This window comes from Trichosurus vulpecula, chromosome 8 (assembly GCF_011100635.1).
Source record: "Trichosurus vulpecula isolate mTriVul1 chromosome 8, mTriVul1.pri, whole genome shotgun sequence".
Taxonomy (NCBI): domain Eukaryota; kingdom Metazoa; phylum Chordata; class Mammalia; order Diprotodontia; family Phalangeridae; genus Trichosurus; species Trichosurus vulpecula.
Window position 1 is genome coordinate 103,438,985 of NC_050580.1, and position 22,202 is coordinate 103,461,186.

General features: G+C 37.5%; 1 protein-coding gene across 1 annotated transcript; it reads right to left on the bottom strand.

Moving 5' to 3' along the window:
- Nucleotides 1–8,285: 8,285 nt before the first annotated feature.
- LOC118829592 (HAUS augmin-like complex subunit 7) lies at nt 8,286–9,494 on the bottom strand. The gene has a single exon (XM_036736551.1). The coding sequence runs from the start codon at nt 9,492–9,494 to the stop codon at nt 8,286–8,288; it is 1,209 nt and encodes a 402-aa protein (XP_036592446.1).
- Nucleotides 9,495–22,202: the final 12,708 nt, after the last annotated feature.

Below are 22,202 nucleotides of genomic sequence, written 5' to 3' on the forward strand. Positions count from 1 at the left end.
ATATTTTTTTGCAGATGGCAGAAGGGAAGCAAATCCAAAGAATGGTTTTATTCTAACATCTTTAAGCAGCAGGGACCCTATGAGGTGAAAAGTATCAAAAACTACAAATAGAAGAGCATGGCAATGGATTACATTGAAATGTACATGTGTAACGTTCACTGACAATTTGTCTGTTTTTAGAAAGCAAGGAGGGAATCACATTTTATGCCAAATTTTTTGAGAAAACAAATATGTACTTTTTCATCTATGGGATTAATCTTCTGCTTTAATAGAATAACAACAAATAAATTGAATCTGGGAAATTATGTTCAGTGTATGATTTCCAGCCATGTAATTATTTTGTAACGATACATGTCTTCAATTTCCTCTTCCCTTTTGAAACACAAATCCATTTCAGATTTTTGTTAATAAGCAACTAAGCTCACTGGAAAGGTTTTCTTTGTGTTGGCAATGGAGTGTTATATATATATATATATACACAGAGGGAATTTATAAACTTCAACCTCAATTCCTTCAACCTAATTCCATTGAATGCAAGAACCATTAACATGAATGCTGCAACATCAAAATTCCTTTCAGTGACTTGAGGGAAAAATAACAGTTTCTCCTTTCCAAAAAGTGAAGGTAAATCCTCCCAGAATTCTATCAGTTTAAGTGTGGTGTTAAGAAAGTTGAATCAAAAAAGAGAAAAATAAACCAACATATCAAATTAGGAGAACTGACCTTGCTCAGTAACTTAGCACTGTACATTGTAGTTTCCCCTCATATAATAAGAAGACTGGCTTCTCAGCCCTTAGTTTCTCTTATAGGAGGGAATCACAGGAAAATTAACTTTTATTTTTTTCCATACTAACACACATTTATTAAGTACTTACTATGTCCAAAGCACAATCTTAGGCATCATAGTTCTAACTGGGACACCAAGGGAAATGATTAGGAATGTTTGTGGGAGGAGGTCTCCTTTAGACTAATCCTTTATAAGTTGTAGTACCTCAAATCTCACTGCCTTAAAGAAGTGGCAGACAAAAGTAGCCTGAAAAATCTCTAGTTTGGGGCTTCCTTCTTTTCTCCATCTCTTTCCTCTCCAAACACAAGCACAATTAGGATTTTTAAAATGGACCCCCCTCTGGTCCATTTTACCAGTCTTCTAGGAGTCAGGCTATTTCTCCTAATTGCCTTTCTATCTGGCTGTTATATGGTTCATTTGTGAGATAAGAGCACATCTTTTCTGTCCCCACACTATGGAGGGGAGGTATGTGAGCTAAGATCAACATAATTCTAGGGTGGAGTGTACTATACTCAAGAAAACACCCAGCAGTCCATTTAGATGGAATGTTGTAATTTGCATCAAGTGTCTCTTCCTGTCAGATTCTGAGGTGGAGTTATTATGCAGAGAACTGAGATAGTGAGTCCCTTTGTGTTGAGGATTTCCATTTAATTCCAGTCTGTAATGTCCCTGCCAATCCATCCTGGGTCAACCATTTGTGATTCCTGCTCTGTCCAAATTAGAATAATTCTCCCTTTGGAAGCAAACTGTCCCTTCTAGTGAGGTTATTTCCAATTATCTGAAGTTCTTCCTAGGAGTTTATCAGGTGATAAACTGTATCAAGAAATTAAGCAGAAACCCATTAGTAATGTTGACATTATTCCCACATACATATGAAATATTAAATAGATTGTAGAGCTCTTGGGTGAATTTTGCATAGGAGGACACTGTGTAACTTAGAAACTCTTTAAATGCAAATGCAAGTTTTCATTGAATGTGAGAAATATCCGTAAATTTAATTCCCATGAGTCATAGCCTGTCTCACTAGTACTATGATCAGGTGTGTTGGCTTTGATTCCCATTTAATAGTATGGAAGGTCACTTATTGTTTAGGTACCTGTCAGTTACCTTTTGAGCTTGGGAAATCAGAAAAAAAATGGATTTCATGGCTCCTTTAAACATACCCCTACCCATCTGGTGATCAATGGCGAACAACCCAAATTTAAACCAAACTACAAGCTCTTTTTAGTTTATGAAGCAGCATATGGGGGAAAAAATGTGGCATCTTATTGAATGGGAACATTTTGTGAGAAAAATATTTTAGTTCTCATGTAGCAATATTTCCGTTAAATTGGTTCTAAACATGTAAAAAAAAACGCATAGTGGCAAGAGAATACCCTAAGGATTTTAGGAATCATGTGAAGCAGTGTTATTATTTTGATAATGAAAAACAGATAGCGGATAATGATATTTCCTTATACCCATCTTTCCTTTGGCAATCTTTTTCTTTCTCATACTGTGATTTACTTTCTAAATATGTGGCCTATCCACTATAAACCACCTCTCTCTCTCTCTCTCTCTCTCTCTCTCTCTCTCTCTCACTCTCTCTCACCTTCCCTTTATCTTTCTTTCCCCCTTTCTCTTTCCCTCTCCCTCTCCTCTATCTTCAGTCTCTACTCCCATGGCAGTTCCTGTACACAAGTCCACTTAGTTCCTTGAAGTCAGTGGTATTTAACAACTGACTAATTTTAATCTTCATTATTAATACTTTACCTATCACTTTCTTAAGTATAAACAATCAACAAAACAATAAATCAAATTTGTTGCATTTGCCTATTTCCAAGGTATAAATGCTCACACTGAAAATTTAACCATCAGCTCAGTATACCATTGCTTACAGTGATCTCTTTTTGTGCATGTGTGTGGAAATTTGAGAACCGAACAAAAATTCCCTGAACCTTCACCCCACCCCACTATGTAAAAGGAACCTACCTACAATTAGATGTCCAAGTTAACACTGCCCTAGATAGCTTTGTTCTTTGTTAAAAGATCTACCATCTATGCATGTAAATAAGATTAGGAAATTCAGAAACATAATTCAAAACTGTGGCTAAATAGGTGTGTGTGTGGGTTTGGTGTATTCTTTTCTTTGTTTAGACCAGAGCTGTCCAACCTTAGGTTTTTACTGAAACAATAGACAATATATTTTGATTTGCCATTTTAGTGAGAGCTCTGTGGTAGCTTGGCTTAGTTTACTAAAGCACTTATGTAAATTTCTATGCTTGTAGGCGGGCCACATAAATCGCACTGCTGGGCCACTGTGGCAGCATTTTGGACAGCCCTGATTTAGACCATCCCTGATAATGAAACTTCTAAACTTTTTAAATGAGTCATCCTGTTTTGCCCAGGCCAAAAGCAGCCCAGCAGCTACTCATGGGCCCAATCCCACCATTAGTAAGAAGCGCTGACTTACATCACTTCTGATGTGGACTGGTTTACCTCTCTGTAGGCAGCCTGATGACCCCCACTCTTGGGAGCTCACCATATTGGTGCTGGACTTAAAAGCTTCAGCCATGCCATCAACTTAGCCCATAGCAGCTCCGAACTCCTAGGTTTAAGTAATCCACTAGCCTCAGCCAGGATTACAGGCATGCGCCATCATTCCTTGTCAGTGGCCAAATTTAAACCAATCATGTCAAAGCTATTCACCTGTCAAAGCCATTCAAACATCCACAGTCCTGGTCAATTACAGTTTGCCACTTGAAAGGACTAATACCACCAATCGTCTGTTCACATTTCCCTGGCTGCTTTCATTAGCTCTGATACAGCCCACAGAATCCCACACAACTGTTTGGACTCTGGTTTTGCTGACCCTTTGAAACTACCTTTCTGTATCCCAATGTGAGAAACAGTGGATTCAGTCCCAATAATGGCAATTTAATTCAGAACTAATTGTATGACTTATTTAATTTTTAACAACCAAGTCTTGGGAATTATTCCTATGAATTCTTCTTCAGGGTGCAAATGGTCAATAAGTTTAGTTTAAAAAAAAAAGTCACTTAGATACTTGCATCTGAAAGCATTGGCTCCTTGCCTTGTTCTCCTGCATTTGTATTTGAATTCCCAGCAGTTAGCACACTGTCACATATTAAGAGCTTAATTTTTTTTATTCATTCATTCACATGGACTACTCACCCTCCCTTGTACAATTTCAGCAATTTCCCTTCTCTGTGGCTTTGCTCACACACTTTCCCAAACACAAAATACCCTCTCCCATTATGTCTACATTTTGAAATATTGATCCATCAAGACCCATCTCAAATGGCACCTCTTCTATAAAGCCTTCTCTGACACTCCTCATCAGAGATGATCTTTCTCTTCATCTTTGCATAGCACTTTGTACCTCTTTTATTATTTTTATGCCATCATGCATATTTATTATATACATTTGCACATATCCCATCCCCCAGCCCCCTGTTATATTATGAAGTCTTTGATGGCAGGAAGTATGTTTTATTTATCTCTGTGCCTCTTATAGGACATAGTAAGCCCTTAATGGTCATTAAATGAATGGATGGATGGATGAATGAATGAATAAGTGGGTAAATGGATGGTGAGGGCCCATTTTTTCAAGTTACGAACTTGGTCTGTTTCTTTTGATTATTGTACAGATTCACTTCTTAAATCTCAGGTAGGACACGAGAAAAGGTTTACACAAGTCTGAGAGCTTCAATTTGCAAGATTTTATCTGTGTGTAGGCAGATGTGCCTTTGTAAAGCTCAGCTGGAGAGGCTTAATTTCTTGCTGAATGGACTTTACTTAAAAGAGAGAAAAGAAAAGCTCAAAATGAGAACCCACCTAGCTATGTGTCTGTGAGTTAGAACAAACTCAGAAGTCTTCTCTATCCCCAACCCCTCCATTTCTGTGTGCCCATGTATGTAGGAAATGTGAACAGGAGGTCTCTGCTGATCTTTAGCAATCCCTCCCTGCACCACCGCACCCCCCCCTTCCCCCCAACACACACACTGGGCCTGGGCACAACCTCCTACTTGTCAGACTTCAGGCAGATTTGTGTGAATCATCTTCATTCCAAATACAGTTTTTCTCACTGTTCCCAAAGCACATACCTTTCACAGATGACAACTTACATGGTAAGTCTGGATATTTTTAAAGTTTCTATGTTTGGTGTGTTTAGAGAAGTAGCTGATTTGACGTCATTAAAAATCATCGCTGTACTTCTTTTGATGGGTTGTTGCCACTTGAAAAGTTTTGGGAGAATTTTGCAGACTTATGAATAGCAAGGAGGATGAAGATGTAAATGGGGCTGACACTTTTCTAAGGCCAGGGAGAAAAACTATACCTATGGTGCCTCCCATACTTGCTCAGCTATCACCATCCTCCATTCAGTCACTGGAGTCACTAAAGGATGAGGTATCCCTTTAAAGGAGCTTTTCCCAGACCAGCGCAGGATAGAAGTAAGTATTGATGGATAAAACCTAATGAGTGAGTTTGGGGATGTGGAAATTCTGTTTTACATTTGAAAAAGCAAAGCAAAATGTCTATAGAGACTAGATGGTGGCAATTGCTATTAACCTAACAAGGACTAGGGAGGTAATTCCTGTTGTACATTTAGTTAGCTTAGGAGGATGACTTGAGGAACTGGGGTTAGTGAGCCTAAAGAGAAGATTTTAGCTAGATATGAAGAGGAAAAAGTCTTGTCAGTATTAGAGCTGTGCAAAAGTAGAATTAGTCTCAGCAACATCCCCTCTCTGCCCCATCCGCCACTCCAACTAAGTGGAATTAAGGCCGTGATAAAGTCGAATCAGATGTTCACCTCAAAGTCATTGCACTCTGAAAGCAGCTCAAATATATTCCCCACATTAAGTCATTCTAGAAAAGTAAAAACAAGCATGAATATCCCCCCCCCAAAAAAAATACCCAAAGGAGTAATAACAAGAACCATAAGACGAGCCAAAACCTGAATGATGACTTCTTAACTGTGTTATAAAGGGGATTCTTGTTTAATTATACATTAAAGTAGACAGGAATCAGAAGTCCCTTCCAATTCTAATGGTATGATTGACCTCTCTGCCTCTTTGAAGCTGCCTACGTTTGTATTCTTAAATGGTCCCTTATATTGGGGCCACATAGCTGATTGTCTTGACAAAAGAGCAGGTGGGATCTGTTCATGAAAAAGCTGTTAGGAGAAATTATTTTTCTATTAATAACCAATTATTAATATTGGGGTCTAGGTTTTTGGTTTTTTTTACTTCTTCGTTTAAAGATTAGGTCAAGCAGCATCTGAAGGACAAGGCTGAAGAAATTGGCCTAACCTTCCAGAAACATTCTCCTCTTAAACTTTAGGACTCCACCCAACTGAGATAGTTTATTTCTGATTAAAGAATAAAGAGAATCTAATCTAGGTGAATTCCAGGCCGTTGTTCAACTTAAGTGGTCTGGTAGAGATATATTCTTTTATCCAGTTAGCTAGAGACAGCTAAGCCAGTTCTCAAGTCCAGTTCTCAGCAGGAAGAGCTGAAAACTTTTGGCCCATCTCCTCATTAGTATGTCCACTCCCTCATTGATTTCTCACCAATCTGGGCTGATCTCCACCTTTCAGGGACACCCAATTCTCCAAAGGTATTTAAAGCTTTGGATGATATCTATGGCATATTTTTGGTTACTGAGAGAAACCACTCACCTCAGTTTTTTGATTATTTGCTAGCCTAATTAATACATTGATTATTAATTACCCAGAAACTCTCTCAGATTTTTCATTTTCCTCACTGTGAAGCTCTTGCTCTATGATAGGTCTGGAAATCTTTCTTTAAACTCTTCTGTGTTATTCATGTTCCTGTGGAAGTCATGTGTGTCAGACTAGCTCTGAAAGCTACCTGAGGTTTTAGGTACAGAATACACTGAAGAATTTGAGTGATGACGATTCTTTGATTACATAAGATATGTAATTAAGAACACTTTCTGAGTCATTCTTCATGCTCTTTGGTGGGACTACATCAGTGGTCCCAAGACCCTGGAAGTCATATCTGATCAGGCAATGATATGCATACCACTTTTTAGGAGGGGGTAACAATTGGAAAGGGCATGTATAATCATAAGAGGCCTTGAAGACATGTAATATGATGACTAAAGATGTGTAGTCTAGAGAAGAGAAAATCTGAGGTAGAATATCACCACTATATCCAAATATATGAAGGTCTGTCTTATCTAAGAGAGTCTAACCATAATCTACATAGTTCCAGAAAACAAGACTAGGATTAGTGGGTGGAAGTGATAGGAACACAGATTTAAGTTTATTATAAGGAAGGCTTTTCTAAGTAGATCCATAATTGGAATTGAACTTCCTTGCAAAGCAGTGTGTTGACCACAACTGAAATTGTTCAAGCAGAGACTAGGGAAACATCTGTCAGGATATTGTAGAGAAGATTCCTTTCACGCACAGGGGGATAAACTAGATATCCTTTTGAGGTCACTCTGAATCTAATAATTTTTTTTTTGTTTCCATTATTTTTAAGTAGTGCTTTTCAAATAGTCAGGCTGTTCAATCAAATAGGACCCCAAATAGATATCTTTTCAGGAGGAAGCAGGGCACAGTGGTAACAGCACTGTATCTCATATATATCAAAATATTTATAGCTACAATTTTTGGTGGGAGCAAAGAAAAACAAAGCAGGCATCCACCAATTAGAGAATAGCTAAACACATTTTGGAATATGAACATAAATGAGTTATTGTTGTACTATAACAAATAAAGAATATGAGAGAGAACTTGGGAAGGTTTACATGAACTAATGAAGAGGAAAATAAGCAAAATCAGAAAAACAAAATTCACAATGACTACAAGAATGAAAAGGAAAAGAACAATAAAAAGAAATTAAATGCTTTACCAATCTTGGTCCTAGAGATGAGATGAAGAAATGTAATTCTCTTCTTGGATAGGTGGAGGACTACGGGTGTGGAAAGTTGCAAACAAAATCTGATATGATCAATATGTAGGTTGATTTTGCTTAACTCATTGTTTCATTGTAAGAAGTTATATTGTAATGTAAATAGCCAAAGACATCAATGATATTTAAAAAAATACTTAGAAACCTTTAAAAAAGAAATAGCATTGGATCATAAATTGAGACACATGGTCAAATTTCAACTCTCTCATGATCTATCTGTGTGATTTTGGTCATTTTACCTCCTGGTCATTTTACCCCCTGAAGACTATGTTTCTTTTTCTTTTCTTTTTTTTTTTTTTTTTGAAACTAAGGTGGTGATTTTATTATATGCTTCTTAAAAAAATAACATGCACATAGATTTGTGGTTTCATATACAATCCTCTTTTTTCTGTGTGAACCTTGTTGGGGCTTCTCAGGTTCATATTAACAAAAAACAAAAATGGTTTTTAAAAAAGCAAACAGAAACTTGTCTCATGACCAAAGTCTTGGCCCTCATTTCCCAAACACTGGTGGCATCCAAGTCCCAAGGAGCTGGGGAACTGGGGAATGGACACTTAGCTTGCATCCATATGTACAACAGGTGTCCAAGGACTGTCTTGGAGCTCATATTTCCGTTTTAACTCTTTTAATTTTTCAAGCAAGGTCACCATGTAGTTGCCTTCACCCAAATAGGCTTTCTCCCGTTGTGGCTGCTCCACTATATTCTCCACCTTCTCAGAGGTATCTATGACTTCCCTGACAGCTTTCAGTTCCTGGTTGCAGAGCGTCAGAGTATCATATACAGACTGGAAAGATGGACCACACGGGTTGATATTGGGGGCTGGGTGGTTACAGTGCTCATGAAGCTCATCCTCGAAAATGTGTATAAAAGCAATCACCAGATGATGGAAATCTGAGAGAGTCAAGCGCAAGGTGCCCCTACCTTGGCTGGAGATTTTCCCACGGTAGGGGGAACGCTGAATAGGGCGACCGGTGGAATTCAGGAAAAACAGTTTGTTGGTGCTGTCCTGGCAACTGTGGACCTCTTCCTCATGTGCCTGCAGCATTTCAGTGAGCTTGGTCAGTTTTTCAGAAAGCTCTTTCACTTTCGTCTTCTTTGCCTCCAGCGGCACTCTATGAAGGTTTTCCTTTGTCCCGTGATAGGGCTGTACGTCCAGAGGCAAAGGCTTCAACTTGGGATCTAGGATCTCCTTGTGGACATGGGAAGCGAAGACTTTCTTCAGCAGCATCTCATTGTCCTTCGCTATGTAGTGGAAGTTCTCCTTCACACTGAAGAAACTGGTGACATATTCAGGACCCAGACTTGTGACCACATCCAGTAACTGATTAAAGAAATAAAGCTGTTCCTTCACACCAGTAGAGCCCTTAATGAGATCCTGATCATCTGGCCCACACAACATCAGTTTATGGCCAAGTCTAGTCATCTCTGCTATTTTCTCTTTAGCCCCAGAGTCCAGCATAGTTGCGAATGAATCCCCAAAGGAAGGATACAGCCTTGTAAATAACCATTCCAGAATAAGCAAACGGTAAATTGAGGGTGTACACAGGAACTGTTTTATTGTCCTCGATCCAGTAATATACAGACCATCAAGGAAGGGGCAGTCTATGTCCTTTAATCTGTCCAGCACTCTCAGAGCCTCCAGGGAGAACTGAGCGTCCTTCTCGTCCTCGTCCTCGTCCTCCCACTCTTCCTCACATCGTCTCTTCCTGGCCTGCGCCGCTTTCTGATCGCTGTGGCTAAACCCTATCCAACGCTCGGCCATTGTCCCTCCTGCTCCTGGGAGTCAGAACCCACGGGGCCCAATATCCGCGCGCTCCGAGAGCACGTCTCTTCATTCGAAGGCTATGTTTCTTCATCTATAAAATGGAGATAATGATACATGTCCCATCTACCTAACAGAATTGCTCCTACAATTGCCTTGTCCTGGAAAGAGGTTGTGCCAATAAGCAGGGGGAGGAGTAAATATAAAATGTGTCTTAGACTGGCATAAATTAATTTATTTCAATTAGACATAGATTTGTTGAATGCTTATTTATATGTAAGTTAGGAGGGGGAGCCCTTATCCCTTCAAGTCCTACAGGTAACATAAGGCATTATTGAACTTGTAAAAAGATTCCTTTAACTTCTCTGAAGCCAAGAATGTCCTGAGAAAAAAAAAATAAAAGATTTCCTGGACAGAAATTGAATTCTATTTCTCATTCCCTTTGGAAAAATAGACTCAACTATCAGATAGACCTCTTTTGAAAAAAATGAAGATCATATATTGTGTAGGCAGGTCTGATTAACCTGCTACTTTCTCAGCTGAGCCTATAAGAAAACCCTATATGCAACTCAAAAAAATAGGTTACAGAAAGTTCCTCAAGCTGTTAGCAGAGGAAAACGCTGCTTAGAGGAATGTTGAAACATTGAACATGTTTTTTAAATGAAGTTGTGGATTTGGTTCCTTTCTATAGAGATAGTTTTGTTTTTTTCAACTTGTATGTTTTTGATCAGAGGCAAGGTGAGCCCATAGATGTGGCAGTATAGAAATGTTAACACCTGAATTACTATACTGCATGCACTATGACTTGTCCTTAAAAATTCTTGTTTGACAACTAAAGTCATATACAATGACAAATTAGAGAAGAGTAGGAGACATTACACTTCTGACACCTTAAAAAAATACTCAGACAATCAAGCATTACTGAGTAAATTGGAATGTGGGAAGGAAGGAAATAAGCATTTGTTAGTAAATCAGCTAATAAGCATTTGTCAAGTACCTAATCTGTGCTAAGTGCTGGGGATACAAAGAAAGGAAAAATACAGTTCCTGCCCTTAAGAACTTCACAATCTAATGTGGGAGGAAGAGGCTGAGTGAAGATGGGAGAGTAGAGGCAATAACTCAGCTTTCTCAGCATTCAGAACCTCCTAACAACTTTAAATAATGCATAAAATCAAATTCTGGAGCAGCAAAGCCAATAAAAAATAAAGATGAGATTTTTTTTCCAGCCGAACACAATTCTGGGGATCAGAAAATTTATCAGCTTTCACTTTAAAGAAGTGAAATTCTTGGTATATGATATTCTAGAAGGCAAAGAACCTTGCATTACAAATAACCTACCAAGCAAAACTGAGTATATCCTTCAGGGGAGAAATGGATATTTAATGAAATAGAGGACTTTCAAGCACTCTTGATGAAAAGACTACAACTGAATAGAAAACATGACATTCAAACACCTCAAAAGAGGCATAAAAAGTAAATGTGGAGGAGAAACCATAAGGAAGTTAATAAAGTTAAACTATTTACTTTATACACACACATGCACACACACATACACACACATGCACGCACATGCACACATACATACACACTTTCAATTGCACATAGAAATCTATCCTTACCAAACAAAGAAATAGGAGAGAAAATGGATGAGAAAGTAGGGCAGGGGGAGTGATGAGAGGGAGGGAGGCTTGAGGAAAGTGGTAGATGGAAACAAAATAGACTTTTGAGAGGGAACAGGATAAGAGAAGAGAGGGGGAGAGAGAGAGAGAGAGAGAGAGAGAGAGAGAGAGAGAGAGAGAGAGAGAGAGAGAGAGAGAGAGAGAGAAACAAGAAAAAAAGGTTAGAGGGAAATACATAGTTATCTAATTTTGAATGTGAATGTGAATGGGATGAGCTCATCCATGAAATGAAGGTAGATAGCAGAATGGATTAAAGACTAGAATCCATGAATATGTTGTTTACAAGAAACACACATGAAACACAGAGACACACACAAAGCTAAAATAAGAAGCTAAAGTAGAACCCATTGTGCTTCATATGACATATCAAAAATAAAGCAGGGGTAGCAATCATGATCTCAGATAAATCAAAAGTTTTTTTTCATAAAACCAACTCTGAGTTTTATTTATTAATTCAATTTTTTTGCTACTAATTTTTTAATCTCTCCTTTGATAGGATTTCTTTTTTTCTTTTTCTTTTTTTTAAGATTTATTTATTTATTTTAGTTTTCAACCTTCATTTTCACAAGATTTTGAGTTACAAATTTTCTCCACATCTCTCTTCTCCCTCCCACCCCAAGATGGCATGTATTCTGATTGCCCCTTTCCCCAGTCTGCCCTCCTTTCTATCACCTCACTCCTCTCCCCCATCCCCTTCCCTGCTTACTTTCTTGTAGGCCAAGATAGATTTCTATACCCCACTGCCTATATATCTTATTTCCCAGTTGCATGTAAAAACAATAGCTAGATAGAGAATGAAGTTGAGAGGGATGCATGAATTATTGAAGGGATGAGCAGCTAGAGTACAAATGATATGAGATGGGATCAAGTGTACAAAGTTGGCCTTGGCAATGAGAGGACCATGGGTTATTCAAAAAGTACAGAAAAGGTGGAGAGAATGGGGAATAATGTAGTTTTGTAGCTGAAATGAAGAGAAGATGTGTTAAATTACCTTCCTATTCTCATCATAGTAGGAGATGATGTCCTCTGATAGGGAGGGAGAGAAATTAGATGATTACAGAGATTAATATTAGACTAGAAGACTCAGAGATAGAAAGGTCCTAACAGTCACTGTATTATGAGGTGGAGGTAATAGAGTCAAATCAAGAAAAATTATTAATATTGTCACACAGTAATCAAGTCAATAAGCATTTGGTAAGATTTTACTGTGTGTCAGGCATGGTGCTGAGGATACAAAAAAAGGCAAAAAAGAAAAAAAAACCCTCACAAACCCAGTCCATACTCTCAGGGAACTGACTACCTTTAAGTCCCAACTAAAATTTCACCTCTTACAGGAAACCTTCCCCAGCCTCTCTCAATCCTAGGGACTTCTCTCTGTTAATTATCTCCTATTTATTCTGAGTATAGTTTGCTTTGGATGTATTTTTTTGCACCTTGTCTTCCCACATTAGATCATAAACTCCTTGAGGGCAGGGACTGTCTTTTGTCTCTTTTGTATCCTCAGCACTCAGCACAGTGCCTAGCACATAGTAGGAGCACAACAAATGTTTATTGAATTGAATTAAATATTTCTTTGAGTACTCAGAATTGTCATTTTTCTCAGCAAGATAAACCGAACACATCGGGACAGCTTAGATGATTTCTTAGTGTCTTCAGTTTTCTAGCATTGCAGTCCACTCTTAACCATTCGTGTTCTGTCCTTTCCTGTCCGAAAATCATTTTCCTTGGCAGAAAACAGAAGTGAAATAAAACCTGAGGCTTGTTTTTATACTCCATAATCATTGTCTGAGTCACCCTGAGAGATTGTACTATCTATCTATCTAGTCTTCCTCTTTTTCTTAACACAACTTTTTAATATATGTATGTATATATGTTTGTATATGTGTACATATACATACATGTGTATATATGTATACATATATGCATGTATTAAATTAAAATTATAACTCATTATTAAAATATAACCAATATCTCTAAGTATTATTTTCAAATAGTAAAACCTACTTAAAACAAGAATTAAAGAACAAAATTTCTAAACCTCTTTTGGTAGCTTTATCACTAACTCTTAGCTGTTTTTAAGAAATATTTAAACTAAGTCAGTCTTTATCTTCAGGCTTAAATAGAATGCTCATTGTTTATCTGCCTTGCTTTCCTATTTTGAATTCAGATTCTTCCCATTGGGGTCTCCAAGACTTCAGACCAGCTTGAAATCAGAATCTGCTCTCAGTGATTTATCCTCAACTGTTTTTCTATTTCAGCCTGATGAAGTTTATTGACCTGGTCACGACAATAAATCATAAAATTGTAGGCTTAACATTTTCTGATTTTTGTGTTCTCTTTTGTTTATTCTTCTGCAAGTGGCAGAACCTGAAAAAAAATTATAACCATATAGATCATCATTATATATATGAACCCCCTTGAACTGTCTTTTCCTAGTTTAATGTTTCCCTATATGTCTGTCTTTTAAGAAGGAAAATGAAATATGGGTCCCTTCCCAAAACATTTTTATTTTCTTAGTTAGCTAGGTCTTTCATGGATTAAAATTTGAATATCCTAATTTCTTTGGCACAAAAGAGAATTTTGAAACTTGCCTCTGATCCAAATCTTGGAATTATAAAAATCTTTGTTAATACTAGCATCTTTCCTAAAAGGGCAAATATCTCTTCTATAATAAGTCATTTGTAAACAAACACCATTTAAATACAATATTGGTCAGTGATTTTTTCAGAAAGCATTAAAGTGATTTTATCACAAGTGGTGAAATTATTGAAGTACACTCTTAACTCTCTGATATATTATGTGTGGCTCTCTTAATGACTTCTAATGGGTAACTGATTACTAAAAAGCAGCAGAGGTCTTGGTTTCCTTGAAAGTGATGTTAGATGGCTCTATATTCAGAAAATGATACAGAGAAAAAGATGGAGGGGAAAGGAGGGAAGACTTAATTAACAAGAAGATTTGAACTAGAAAAGGCAGACTTAGCCAAGAAAAAGGACATTAGAATAATAGTAACAATGATAAGGACAATTAAAAACTTGTATTTATAGGATGCTTTAGAATTTTTAACTGCCTTCCTTATAAAAATCCTGAAAGAAAGGCAAATGTGAGTATTATTATCTGCATTTAATAGCCAAGGAAACGGGCCCAGAGCAGTTAGGTGATTTATAGATAGCACTTGTACTCAAATCTCCAGTCCCACCCAAGCAGCAGAGTCATAAGGGGGGATGCCTGATACTGACTGAACACACTGAAACATCAAAACAATGGTGGGGGGAGTGGGGAACAAGTGCTACTCCAAGTTTGGGGCAAGGCAGATCATTTCAAATTTCACCAACACTCCTCATTCCACGAAAACAGCTGTCTCAATCTTCTCTTCTCTAAGCTAAATAAAGCCATTTGCTTCAGCTAATGCTTCTGTGACATATACTCAAGGCCCTTTACTGTCTTGTTTTTCTCCTCTGAATATTCTCCACATTATGGACATTTCACCTAAGCTGTGGCCCTCAAAATGAAGCACTCTGAGGCAAAGGACAGCAGAACTATCACTTCCTTATTCCTTTTAGTGGATCCCTAAATTATATTAGTTTTAGTTTTTTTTTGTTTGTTTTTTGGTAGCCACATCACACTATCCACTCAGATGGAGCTTTCCTAAAACACACACACACACACACACACACACACACACACACACACACACACACATACACACGAAAAAGAAAATGACAAACAATCATTTCCCAGGAATATGATGCCATTTGGTGCTTGATAGGTACCATGAAGAAAAATTCTCATTCCACTCCCTGTAAATAACCTCCCATTGCAGCTGAGGCCACTGGCTTTTTCATGAAACTAATTTGCTAGCTCCATTCTTCTCTCCCACATCACCTTTGATTGGGGTCCTCGGTTTATCTTATGCTACAATGTCAAAGTAAAGAGTCACCATTCCACAATGTAATAGCCTCAGTTGAGTGGGAAGACGAAGTACAGCAGCAATGCTAGAAAATTTGTTCTGGCTTCTACCATCAGTATGATCAGGCTGCCTTATTGTCCACCACAAAATGTTACTATGGTTTACTTGCCCACTCAGAACACATACTTGGTTTGGTAAATCACTGTTTCTACACTCAGTTTTTCTCTACACTCAATGTGCCACTGTTCGCAGGGCCACTGACTACCTAGCAAAAATGGAGGCTACTCCCAGATGATGTGCAGTGGATCCTGAGAAGCCAAAAAGTCATACAGACAAGGGACCAACAACCACAGACCTACCACAGGTAGCACTTAAACAGAAAGGACCGGATGATAAGACCTCTGAAGCAGAAGACCTTATTTGAAACTGGGAACACTTCCCCATCAAACCATTTCATAATTATCCTATGTTTCATTGGTTATTATGATGAATTCACCTTCACCCCACCAAACCCTTGCCCAATACTGCTAATTGTTGAAAGGAAGGAAGAATGCTTTTTTTTTTCTATTTACCCTCTGTTCTGTTCACAGAAGCAATGGTGTTTCCTATGGTATCTACTGTACTATGCTTCACTGGTAGCCCCAAGGAGAGACCGTGGGGAACCAATGAACTCAATGTCTGTGCTGACAAAGCAGTAGCAACCTTCTATCAACACTAGCCAAGTTGTAGTCCTCGAGGGCCATGAAATTATTGTAGGAGGGAGAATGGTATCTGAATCCAGAGCCTCCCTACCACAGCTGAGTCAGATGAGGCCATAACATACATGGCATTTAACCTACATCAGAACAGCAAAACAAGAGAGTAGTGAATGCATACTATATGTGTTCATTATTGGGCAACATATTTTATGAAAGACTTTGATGAACTGATGGATGTTCAGCAGAGGAACCCAGGAAGGTGAAAGGATTCTAGATTGTGCAATACAAGGATCTGCTGATTAAATTGAGAATGTCTACCCTAAAGAAGAGAAAACTTAAATGCGCTGTGAGAGGCTATCTTTTTTAAGTATTTAAAGGGTTTTTTTCCTGGTGGAAGAAAGATTAGATTTAGTCTGCTTGGCCCCAGGAAGCAGAAATAGGAGCAATGGGTAGAAATGGGAGAGAGGTAGATTTAGGTTAGATGTAAGAAGCAACTTCGTAAATATTAGAACTGTCCAAAGATCACCCAGTGAATTACTGGTTGATCTAGGACTAGGACCCAGGATTCCTCCTTGGAAACAAAGTGGGTATCCATTGATTAATGGCCTAACAATCTATGCTGTATAAATGCACTAGAATGTTGTTGTGTCAAATGAAATAATTGGTTATGACAAACAAAAGATAAACGTGAGAAGAGTGAAATAAACTAATATAAAGTAATTCAAGCCAGCTAGGTGGTACAGTGGATAGAGTCTGGGCCTGGAGTCAGGAAAGACCTGAATTCAATTCTGGCCTCAGATACTTTCTAGCTATGTGACCCTGGGCAAGTCAAGTAACCCTGTTTGCCTCAGTTTCTTCATGTGTAAAATGAGTTGGGGAAGGAAATGGCAAACCACTTTAGTATCTTTGCCTAAAAAATCCCAAAAGGGGTTACAAAGAATTGGATGTGACTGAAAATTACTAAACAACAATAAATAAAGCCAGAAGAACAATATGTACAACTGTAACATAAACAAAGTCAACCCTGAAAGTCAGATAAACTCTGAAAGTGAGATATAGTGAGAAAGCAATCTGCTTTTTGGTTCAAATCTAGGCTCTGCCATTTCCTTCCTTGGCATTCTTGGGCAAGTCACAACTTCTTTGGGACTCAGTTTCCTAATCTGTAAAAGGAGAGAGATATGGCCATTATGCCAATGTTAAGCATAGATCTTTTATACTTCAAAATATTAATGAAAGCATGTTTTGTAGTAACAAAGAACTGGAAACAAAATAGAAACCCATTGACTGGGAAATGGCTAAATTAATTATGGCATGTTAATGTTACAGAATATTTCTGTGGCATGAGAAAAAATGAATATCATTAGTATAGAAAAGCACAAGAAAAACTTATATGAAATGATACAAAGTAAAGTAAGCTTAAGCGAGAAAATAATCTACATAATGACTACAACAATGTAGATAGAAAGAACAACAGTAGTAAAAAACTGAGTATTATAAATTTATACAAAACAACTTGGCATCAAATTAACGATTTAAGAATGTATCTGCCTCCTTTCTTTGAAGAAGTAGAAGAACAGAGATGGAACAGTACATATGATGTCGTATTTAGTTGATGTGTTGACTGGTTTTTTTTGGACTTTTTATATGCTTTTTAAAATTCTTTATTCTAAGAAATGTATCTCTGGGAAAGGGAGAAATGAGGAATACATTGAGAATTGTAGGTGATGTAAAAACAGAAGATAACTCTCTCTCTCTCTCTCCATACACACACACACACACACACACACATATATATATGTATATATATATATATATATATATATATATATATATATATATATATATTTTCATGAGGCAATTGACTAGGTGATATTAATGATCTTTTTCAGATTTAAATCTATAATTCTATGATCCATCTTGCATCATCAACGAACAGAGGAAGAAACATATTTCACAAATGTCACATATACCATTAGATGAGATCATCTTTCTTTTCTACAAGAGGGGGTTCATTTTGGAGGAAGAGAAATATATCAGGAAATGTTTATGACACTAAAAATGAGAGGCATTAATAGAACTTTTGAAACAAAATATAATTGGATGAGTGAATTGGACCGGATTATTTCTAAGATTGCTTCCAGCAATGATTATCATCAATGAAATCCTGATCTAGAAAATATCAAAATTTAAGAGTTTGCCAAGATCATAGATCTGTTAGCAAAACCCCTATCTGAAAGACAAATTTCTTCAGATTCAATAACTCATTAATTTAACATCATTTAAGTACCATGCTAGCTACTTGGGATAGGAATACAAAAGTGAGACAGGCCTTTCCTCAGGGAACTTATATTCTAAAAGAGAAAACAATACATAAAGGGCAATGGTGTCCAGGGAAAGGAATTTTAGTCTAGGGAATCATAGGAATGGTAAGTGAACCCAAAGAGCAGTTAATTGTCATGCCCTTTCAGAAGCAATGATATATCAATATAGATTTGATTACTATTCCTAGAAGAAGAGGTGGAGAGGTGTGAAGGTAGGAATTACTCATGGGGTCAGGCAGATGGCAAGAGATGCAAAGTGGATGGAAGTGTGGCATGTCCCAGGGCAGAGTTCCAGAGCTGAGCAGATTCATGCCCCCAAGGGAGACACCATGGTCTCTAGAGAGATGGTGATGTCAATGAGGAAGAGGGCAGCTTCTGGGCAGATGGCAAGAAGTAATGAAGATGGAGAGGAGAGGATGAGTAATGGTGAGATAGATTTGGGGACAGTCATCCTAAGTGACCCCTGAAGTTCAGCCACGGCCTTTGCTCTCAAGGACAAGAGACAAATCCAAGAGAATGGTCAAAGGGCTGTTGGCTGACCCTATTAACAAACTTTGCATGAGGAGGAGGAAATCTTATCTCTGAGGGGATATGACGGACAAGCGCAATAAGGAGCAAACAAGGCTGGGTGGGACATGTATGTCAGAGTTAAATCTTTACTCATAGAGGAGGTTAACAAGATTTTTATTGACAGTAAAATAAAGACTTCAGAGAGAAATATGATTCACTTTGCTCTGTCTTTAAATGAAAAATGAGTTGAGCTTGAGAGATAACAAATAGCTTCCTCCTTTGAAGACAATGACTATAGTTTCTCTTCGGTGACAGTAATACCACAGAGCTAAATACAGGGCAACTGGTTCAACAGCTGACTAGACAGTGGAGCAAGGAGGGATGATTTATGGAATGCATGGAAAAGGAAACAACCAAGCCTCACACGCCACTGAGGATCTGACAATGATGGCAAGGATTTAGTAAGTACCTACTATGTGTCCAGCACTGGAGATGCTAGGGAAAAAATGGAATCATTCTGCCTTCAAGGAGCTTATATGCTGGAATAGAGTTTAATAGTTTTTCACATACTACCAGAGAAGTAACCATATTGACATAATGGAAGGGCTATGGTCTGACTGGGTTTGAAGCTGCCACAAATTATTGAATGTGTCTTATTTTTCTCTGACAGCGACAAGGACAGGACATTAGCAATAATACTAGTTAATACTCATATGGTTCCTGAAGGTTCTCAAAGGGCTTTACATATAGCATTGAAATTGATTTTCACAGCCACCATGTGAGGTGGATGCTATTATTTTCATTTTACAAATGAGGAAACTGAGGCAAACAGAGGTTAAATGATTTCACTGAGGGTCACACAACTAGTAAATGTATCAGGGAACATTCAAATTCGGTCTTCTTGACTTCCACTTAATGTTTGCTGAAATGAATGAATAAAATAAAAATGTTTCTACCCAAAAATCATTTTAATTATTCAGCAAATGCCTATTAAGCATCTACCATAAGTTAATGATTTCTAGATGCCATGACAAAAGTCCCCAAAGGAGCTTATAATGAAAAGAGAAGGTTGACATATATAATAATCTCTTATATTTGTACAGCCATTTATAGTTTACAAAGCATTTTTCAGACATCATAGTTGACCTTCACAACAACCTGTGAGTTAGGCAGGGCAAGATATTTTTTTATCCTTATAAAACCAAGGGATTAAGTTAAATAACCCTTGTCACATAGCTAGCAACTCAACCCAGAGGTCTTTGACTTTCAATGTAATTAATTTCTCCCTTTAAAAAAAGACATATAACAATATGAAATTAGATGTCCAAGAAGCAGAGTAAGGGATAGAGTGCTGGATTTAGCATCAGAAAGACCTTGGTCCAAATCTTTCCACTGATATTTAATAGCTATGTGACTGTGGATAAGTCATTTAACTTCTGGGAACCTCATTTTACTCCTTCAACTTAAAATGAAGGAATTGCACTAAACCATCTCTAAGGTTCCTTTAAGCTCTAGAGGTGTGATCCTATCAGAGGTACAAATAATAATAATTAATGATATAGAAGTTTAGAAGAAAGGTCACTGTACCCAGGGATAGTCAAGAGAGATTTGTGATTTGAACCCAATGCTGAAGATTAGTTAAGGTGCGAATAAGTGGGAATAAACATGTTATACTGTGGGAGAGTAATAAGAATTGTCTAACTCGAACTGGTGGGAAATTTGGGCAGGAGAGTATAGGGGAGCAGATTTCAGAGGACCGCAGATACCAGGTCCAGCAGTTTAGACCTTATCCTAAAGAAATGAGGAGCCATTCTTTAGTAGGCCAGCAACATGTTAAAAATATTGTTTGGGAGGAATTCATCTGGTGGTTTTGCAGGATAAATTAGAACAGAGAGAAATGAATCAGGGAAACTATTTCAGAGGATAATTCAAAAGCTATATAGTTCCCTCATCTATAAAATGAGGAGATTGTATTAGAAATACTATGAGATGCTATCTAGGTCTTAAAATTCTATGACTCTATAACATGTAAACAAGTATGTAATACTGTGGTTCAGGCAGAATTTCATCAGCTCTTGCTCAGACAAAGGAAGGAGGATGATTACTTGGATTACTTGGTCAGTGAGTATGATTTGTAGGGAGAAAGGTTCATTCCACAAACTATCAACAACCATTTAAAAATTATTCAGATTCATTTTAATAATCACAAAACATAAATGAAAGCAACCCTGGAGTATTACCTCACAAACATCAAATTAGCAAAGATAGGAAAACTCATTGCTGGAGGGGATGATGGAAAACAGACACACTAATATACTGCAGGTAGAACTGTGAATTGGTTCAACTGTTCAGTAAAACAAGTTTTAATTATGTCATAAAGGTTGTTAAACTGTCCTAAGACTCAGAGATACTTCTGGGATACCCCAGGAAGTTAACTACATCCAACAATTTTTTTTTAATTCCAGTATCTCCCAAAATTTTTAGTGGTGCTTTATTTCTAATTTTTAAAAAAAAAGCTGCAAAGAATAAATGTGCCCAACAATTAAGGAACAGCTGAAAAAAACTGGTATATGAATGGAATGGAATGTTTCTTGAGTTGTAAAAAATGTCGAATATGAAGAATTTGGAGAAATATGGCTAGACTTAGACAAAGTGATCCAGGTAAAGGAAGGAAAGCCAAAAGGACAATCTACATGTTAGCTACAATTTGATAAAGTCAATGCTCACAAGTGGCAAAATGTAGATGAAGGAAAAAGCCTGTTGTTAGTACCATACTATCAAAGTTAAAGTATACTTCATATTTTCTATTAATAATCAAAAAATTACAAGGATAGAAATTGATACATTCTCCTAGTCACAAGTGTGCTGTGTTGAGGAAAAGTACTTTGGAGTGTCGTTTGATTGATTTCTGGGAAGCGTTTGTTGGGTTAAACAAAATGGAGTGATTTTAAATTATACAAAAAAGAGAAAACTTTCATTCAACTTGTCGATCTCCCCCCAGGAAAATCTTTAAAGTCCTTTTCTGACTACATAGAATCTAGGAAAATCACTTTTGTTGTATGATATCCCCGTTGGGCTGAGGTAAAAAAGATTCCAAGAACAAAGAAGAAGAAATAGGGAATGAAAGAAGTCATATATCACCTATATTCATCAAATGAACAAAGCTGGAGAAAAAATCATTGCTAGAAGGGGTATAGCAAGACAGAAAATCAAACTGTCTCACCTCTCAAGAAGTTTACATTCCTCAGAGGGGATACAACATGCATGCAAATCAGAAATTGCAGAGCAAATATAAAGAAATTTTTCTGAAGTAATTTCAATAAGGAAAAGTGCTAGTAACTAGAGGAGTGAAGCAGGGGCTGAGCAAAGGCCTCATAGGAGATGGCATCTGAACTGTCCCTGAGGGTAACTGGAGATTCTAAGAAGAATTCAGGATGGGATGTATTGAAGATGTAGGTGACCCCTTGCTCAAAATTAGGAGATGGAAGGTGGTTGACAGTATCAGAAGCTTCAGAGAAGCCAAGAAGGATGAGAACTAAGAAAAGGCCATTGGATTTAGCAGGTCAGAGACCATTCGTCATCTTAGAAGA